Source organism: Mus pahari, chromosome 14, assembly GCF_900095145.1.
Source record: "Mus pahari chromosome 14, PAHARI_EIJ_v1.1, whole genome shotgun sequence".
Lineage (NCBI taxonomy): Eukaryota > Metazoa > Chordata > Mammalia > Rodentia > Muridae > Mus > Mus pahari.
The window spans coordinates 22657723-22665003 of record NC_034603.1 but is presented as its reverse complement, the minus strand read 5'-3'; the positions used below and the strand labels follow the sequence as shown (position 1 = coordinate 22665003).

At 34.8% G+C, this 7281-nt stretch overlaps 1 protein-coding gene across 9 annotated transcripts in view; it reads right to left on the bottom strand.

The window, feature by feature from the left end:
* Rapgef6 (Rap guanine nucleotide exchange factor 6) overlaps positions 1-7281 on the bottom strand; it is a 172188-nt gene that overhangs the window by 47041 nt on the left and 117866 nt on the right. For 5 of the 9 annotated variants that reach the window (XM_021212287.2, XM_029545917.1, XM_021212289.2 and 2 more), the window contains 2 exons: positions 3934-4091; positions 1471-1485 (listed from right to left, as the gene is read on the bottom strand). In XM_021212287.2, coding sequence (XP_021067946.1) covers positions 1471-1485; positions 3934-4091 — 173 coding nt within the window. The remainder of the gene's footprint in view (positions 1-1470; positions 1486-3933; positions 4092-7281) is intronic. The other 4 variants (XM_021212288.2, XM_021212286.2, XM_021212291.2 and 1 more) reach the window with 1 other exon arrangement.

Genomic DNA, 7281 nt, shown 5'->3' with positions numbered 1-7281 from the left:
AAAAAAAAAAAAAAAAAAAAAAAAAAAAAAAAGATGTACTGACCATGAGATTACATTAAGAATGAGATAATTTTTCATGTTTTTAGAAAGATCTTTAAGAAATAGTTTACTTTGTCTTTTGCTTAAAGTTTTTCTTTGCTGAACTGATATTTATGAAGCACCTTCATATCCAGTGTTCCAGGTGATGAAAACACATGGTGAAGGACCAGCCTCTGACCTGAGGAGTTAACTAATATTCCAGAGAGTGGGAAGTGGTTCAAGGATAGACAGTAACAGAGAAGTAGGATGGCCCATAAAGTGACCAGGCATGTGCAATATACATACATGCCTCCAAGGTGACAGAGACCATAAGAGATTAAGAATTGTCACACTTGTCCTATCCTATCAATGGTAAATAGTGAGTATTTTACTTACTTTTAGGCACTTAGTATAGACAAAGTTCAAAATGTGATAATATACATATATAAAACATGGGAATCTATAAATATAAAAGACTTAGCAAAACACAAATTTCCACGATTGGGGACTAGTTAAAAGAATTTTACCATATTTTAAAATAATGTTAATAGAACATTACATCCAGATATATTAAGGTACTTTGTCAAATAAGATGGTGAGTGAGAGTGTAACATCTCATTTGGCTCAAAGGGATTGGAACACACATTTTGCATTAATGAAATTTGTGAGATCTAAATAAATTAGTCATTGCAAAATCTTAGGGATGGAGACATTTGTATTTAACCACTCTCTATAAAGTTTTACTTTAAAAAGTGTATGATATCTACAATTAAAAAAATCACTAAAGATTTTGAATGCAGAATTAAGTTTGTTACATCAGATACATAGAGGGGGAGGGGGAATTTATGCTACTAAATGAAAAAGCAAGCAAAAAAAGCTCTGTATGTAAACTCAGGGTAGAGGGGATCAGAATCCAATTTCATTTAGCCACAATGAATTTAGCCCAGGCTGGCCTCAAACTTGCCATGTAGTCAAGGATGATCTTCTTGAACTTCAGATCCACCAAATAACTGCTGGGATTACAAGCCTGTGCCACCATGACACCTATGAAAGCTTCAGGTCTTTTATATGTTAAGTGATCACTCTAACAACCGAGCTAAATTCCTTGTTTCATACTCTGAATTCTTTAAGCTTCAATTTAAACTAGATTTAAAAAAAAAAAATACTTCCACAAGCATTCCATGACACGTTTACCATCACACACACACACACATAGAGTAAGAAAAAAAATTTCAAAAAACTTTTAACAAGTTGTAAAGTGGCATGTATATTCTGACTCTGTATGAAAACAAAAACATATGTAGTCAAGAAAAATAACTAAAAGACTTCACACCAGTACATGAGTACTACCTCATGAGTGGAATTCTGCTTCCTATTTCATTGAGTTCACTATCATATATTCTTTTTGAAAATAACTACACACAAAAGACAAAAGAATATCAAGATACTTACAGTAAAAACCAACAGCTGTAGGCAGCGAAAACAAAGCAAAATTATAAAAAGTCAGCAATCAAATCAAAGTATCAATAATTCTATAGCTTTGCCTGCATTGCAACTTCGATCTGATAAGAACTTTACACATGCAGACTCAACATAGCTGAGCTCGACTAACAAACACCAGTCAATGCTGGCTAATGACACTGCAACCAAGGGTTTATGCATAAAGCAAATTCTAGTACTACTGTTAAATGTAAGAAACTGAATTTGGAACTGGTAATAACTTTTTCCAAAACAGCCTGATATCATGTTCAATGCATCTTTCACAAAGCTGTACATCTTGGGGTCTTAAAAGTGAAGTGTGTCTTAACAGGTGTGTCCAGCTTTATCACTACCATGTGCACACCATGGAGTCTCACTTGCTTGGGACTTTCTTCAAGCAGATTTAAAAAGCATCTCTGAGTCAGTTTGAGATATTCTCAATGACAGAACTGTGAAGTCAATCTGAGAGCAATTTGAGAACTACCTGTTCCTGAGGGCTGACTCAGTTCCCCAGTACAACTGCCTAAATTTTAACCATTTCAAAATCTTTTATTTTTGTTACCCTATCTTTATCTTTCTTTTACCACTTCTCTCTCTTCTTTCACCGAAGTCCTTTATTCCTTCAGCATCACTTTCTAATTATTTACTCATTATTTTTTGTCTGTATGCATGCATGGGAAGGTCAGAAGATGGCACACAGGAGTCAGATTGCTCCAACCACACGGAGTCTAGGGCGCAAACTCTGATTGTCAGATTTGGTGGCAAGTGCTTTCTTAAACTTGGGTCTTTATCCCCAGCATCTATAAATGCTTAGGATGTCAATACAGCCATAAAAAAAAAAAAATCAATAAACCCATAAAATCATGTGCCTGTTCTAAATAATTGCCTCAATAAAAAACATGCATATTTAAGATTGTGAATCTTCTATGGAGTGTAAGAAATATACCACTGTAGACCACATGCACACAGAGGAACAGATTTTGATTCTACAACATGAACACAGGAAGACAGGAAAATGTGTAGCTTTCAGCAGAGGGATCTGGGCTTGAAGACTGGAGAGTAACACTGAGGAGTAAGAAACAAGCTCCCTGGATATAAGGAGAGAGTCTGTAGGTGGCAAAGCACATGCCACTTACAGTGAAGCAACAGGTTATCAGAACAGGCAGCTAGAGAGAAGATTCACCACTGAAACACCTCAACCTGGCACAGATGTTTCTTCCATGTCACAGAAATGAACCCAGTCTCCTGTTTTCCTGCCTCTGTGACACTTTAGTGCTCACTCTTTATGAAGCAAATATTTCATCTTATGTACTAGCAACTAGTTTTGCATTAATTCATGATTTCTGTTTGATGACAAAACTTCACCAATACAGCAACTGCTAGAACTTAAGCAAAGTTATGATTCCCTAAAATGTTTGCTTTACATTTGGCAGTCCTACAGAAAAAAGACATACAGCAGCATCAGCTTGCGGAGTGTCATGACTCTAGCCTAAGTTGGGAATAGAAGAGAACAATGTACACACCTACTTTCACTTGTGTTGTTAAAGCTTGGAGTTTAAGGTTGTTATAAAAAAAAAAAAATCACAAGAAATAATGTACAGAACAATCTTAAGTAAATGTTTTCTATTGTGTTAAGAGTTTTTATTTAAGCTACTAAAAGAAGAGAGAAACTTTATTAATATACCTATATTTTCTTCCTGGCACTGAACTGTATGTGAATGAGCTCCCCTCCTCTGTGCATCACAACTGAAAACTTGAGTTGAATCACAAACACTCTGAGGAATCGTTTTCCCCATCTCTGACTTGGATTTAATTACTTACTTAGTTTTTAATTTTGTCTTTTCTTGAAAAACAAAAACATTTCACAACTTTTCAAGTGATGGGTAAATAATCATTTCTTTATAATGAAATTTTATATCATACAGTTATGTGACATTTTATGCCTCTGGGCACCAATACATGTAGAAAGCAACTTGATGTTCCATCCTGAAAATCATTAGCAATGAAAACAATGCTATACTCTGGTAACAGCTCTTGACCAACCCCCGAACCAACAAAGCAAACAAACAAACAAAAAAAACAACTTTAGCTTCATATGCTGAGGGAAAAAAAAAATCAGTGCTCCTAAGAAAATTACTAAGACGTTTTAATATTTAGAGACATGAAGCCAATTTGCATTAATTCTTTTTCACAGTCTGTTTTCATTCTATCTCTCAGCAATTTCTGGAAAATACCACTGAGAATTTTTTATTCTTAATTTTCAATTTTAAAGAAAGAAACCACTCCTGCTTAGGATTTAAAAAAAAAAAGAGAGAATTTTCTCACTAGCTCTTTGCATGAAGTGAAAAACCAAAGGTTAAAAACTGTAGGCTAACCCAGTATTTGTTGTACAAGGCTCAAGCTATTGAGCCATATAAAGTTATATGGGAATATTACCTGAAGGATTGGAAAAGTCCAACATGCTAGTGGTAGGCTGTAACAGATCTGGGCTGCTGGATGAAAGTGTTCCAGGAATTGGCATTATAGCCAGGCTGTGCCTACAGTGCCTGGTTCCCACAATGCTGTCATCTTGTGATTGACTCAGGCCTCCGTCACTTCAAAAGAAAGGCATAAGTATTTGAAGGTACTTACATAGCAAACAATCTGACTTCCTACTTCCTATGTACAAAGGCTTAATCAACAATAACAAAATCAATTCAGTGTGATGATTAAAACATCAGTTAGATTAAAACATCTCAGCAAACAAAAATGGTGCTTATAATGAAGAGACAGCAATGAAATGTTTTTGAAATTTACATTAAAATGAAAGATAAAACAGAAGTAATTCTACTATATCACAAATAACGAATTTGCTTCCTCTGTTTTTGGTCCAGAAAAACTGAAAGTTTAGGGACTGCTTAAAATTTGCTAGTTTCAAATTTCAAATATATTTATGAAGCTATCCATGGCCACACCACAGGAAGTGTTCCCTCCAAGCACATGATAATCACAAGATAGTTTAAGTCAGTAACAGTTAGTTCTCTTTTAAGGTTTCAAAACCACATATTAACTAAAACACCATTATCTAGGACAAGATACTCTTCCTTTAAAACATTTAGAACTGTCACACAGGTTACTCTAAAGCCACTGTAAGGAAAAATATAAACACGTTCAGTTAAACTTTGTGTGTTTTCCAGATATTAGTTAAATTATAAAGTAAAACTGTTGTATAGAATTTAAGATCACAGTGGAAAAGATTCCCATCATCACCAATGACCAAAGTAAGCGTTCTTTCCCTAAACTGGTCAGTGTTGAAATGTTCTCCTTAGTATCTATTCCCATCTAAATTTTACTCAGCACAGCCTTCTGTTTTGTTTTTGTTACACAGAGGTATCACAGAGCACTTACCTATTATCATGGAAAAAATTAAACAACCTAAAAGGTGAGTGCTATGGAATATATTTAGAATATTTTAAGGCAAAGTATGGGAGATAGGCAGACTATGAAATGAAGCAAGATGGAGAATAATGGACTGTTAATAGTAAGATCAGAAGGATGGCCAGACAAGAGAGGCCTGCGCAGTAGGAAGACATGAAGGTGTGGCATGGAAGGAAGTTACTGTGACTGCAGACGTACTATTGATAAGGTTGCCTTGGATGAATTCCTTCTCTAGCTGGCCACTGGCTGAAGGGCTACTACAAGGACTGTGTGAGCGCAACTAGATGAAAAATAGTACTTTTGTCTTTATGAAGGGAGTCAAGTCCTTTTACCAAATGAACAATTCAAACCCACAGAAGAGGACCATTTACTTTAACTTGACACTGAGAAGTAGAGGCACAACAATGCAACTGATACAAATAACATTTGTCTTCAAGGAGAAACATCAATCTTCTTTCATGAAAAGAAAGGCTTTGCTTGGTGAGTAATTCCTGCTTACCCTAAACTAGCTCTCTACAAGTTGGTTGCTGCTGTCACAATTAAACATTTTAAGATTAGTTAAGAAGAGAAAAGAAATTGTTGCTGAATATTTAAATCACAAAAAGTGTAAAGATCTATTTTTGAACAGTAAGTCATTCTCTAGTTGACTTCTGAAAACAAACATACCAATTTTTTGATCCATAAGATCAGGTAACTAAATCCAAGCAGACAAACCTTTAAAGACATGATGATCTACTCTCAACTATTAAAACTAAACTAAAATTAGAATTGTTTTTTGGATACAGGATCTCATATAGTCTTGACTGACCCTCAACATTCTATATATCGAGAATGACCTTGAACGCCTGATCCTCTTGCCTCCACCTCCAAAGTACTGGTATTCTATGGTGTTTGGGATCAAGGACAAAGCCTTTCAGATGCTGGGCAAGCACTCTGTCTATTAAGCCATGTTCCCAGCCCTAGTCAGATTTTTTGTTAAAAGTAATTCACTATAGAGGCAAAGTCCACAGAATATTAAAAGTTCTTAATATTTGCTATCACTTAACATGCCACTTAACATTGATTCTGCTTTTTAATAATCCACACACACAACACTATCTAGCTATAGTCATTATTAAGTAGGTTATAAATTCATGGTAATTAGGGTGTAAGCATGTATGCATGAAAACTCTGTCATGCACAATTCAAGCTATGACAGGAATGAAGTAATTAATTTGCAAAAAAATCCATGCTTAAAGTTGAACTGATAAAGCCTATTTGAAAATAATCATGTCATTTCTTACCAAAACAGTCTCCTGAGAGGTGATGCAGTAACAGAAACAAGATATTTTTAAAAAATTCCTCAATAATTAGTTCCCTAACATTTAATATGTTTGAAATAAAAGTATTAGTTTCATTATGAAACCAAAGAGGCCACAAAATAATTCCAACATTAAAAGCAAACAAAACATATACTGATATTTCGAGAAAAATAGTTCTTGATGCACAGAACAAAGCAGGGTGTTTCTAGGAAGATACAGTGATGTTACTTGGGCAACTGTGAATAAAGAAAGAATTAAAGCTGAGTGATTTTTTTAAAAAGGGAAATTTGATTTCTTGAACTATGAAATAGTCTCAGGTTAATAAAAACCATAATTTTATGTCATAATTTACAGATGTATCCAGATCATCATTTTCATTTTGATTTTAAAATTTTTTTAAAGATTTATTTATTTTATATATGTATGAGTATTCTATCTGCATGTACACCAGCATACCAGAAGAGGGCATCAGATCATATTACAGATGGTGTGAGTCACCATTGGTTGCTAGGAACTGAACTCAGGACCTCTGGAAGAACAGTCAGTGCTCTTAACCTCTGAGCCATCTCTCCAGCCTTCATTTTAATTTTAAGGACAATTTTCCACTTTAAAAGTACATAATTGTTTGAGATTTAAGAATTGTCTACTTTAAAGTAGATACTTTTTTTTTTTTTTTAAAAACATTCTTTTCTTCCCGCTCCCACCGATACTGTAATAGCTGCCCTGTTCTTAAGAGAGTATGTGGGAGAAGTACAATCTGTTTTCCATGCTTCAGCTAAGGAGTTTTGGCACATAGGAGATACCCAGAAATTACAGAATTCAAATTAATTAATATTTTATTTTGGTTTCTTGAGACTGGGTTTCTTTGTGTAGCCCTGGCTGTCCTAGAATCCACTCTGTAGACCAGGCTGGCCTCAAACTCAGAGATCTGCCTGTTTCTACCTTGTGAGTGCTGGGATTAAAGGTGTATGTGTACCACTACCATCTGACAAAATTACTTAATTTTTAATTTCAATGAAAAGAATTAGCTGGGCGTGTTGGTGCACGCCTTTAATCCCAGTACTCG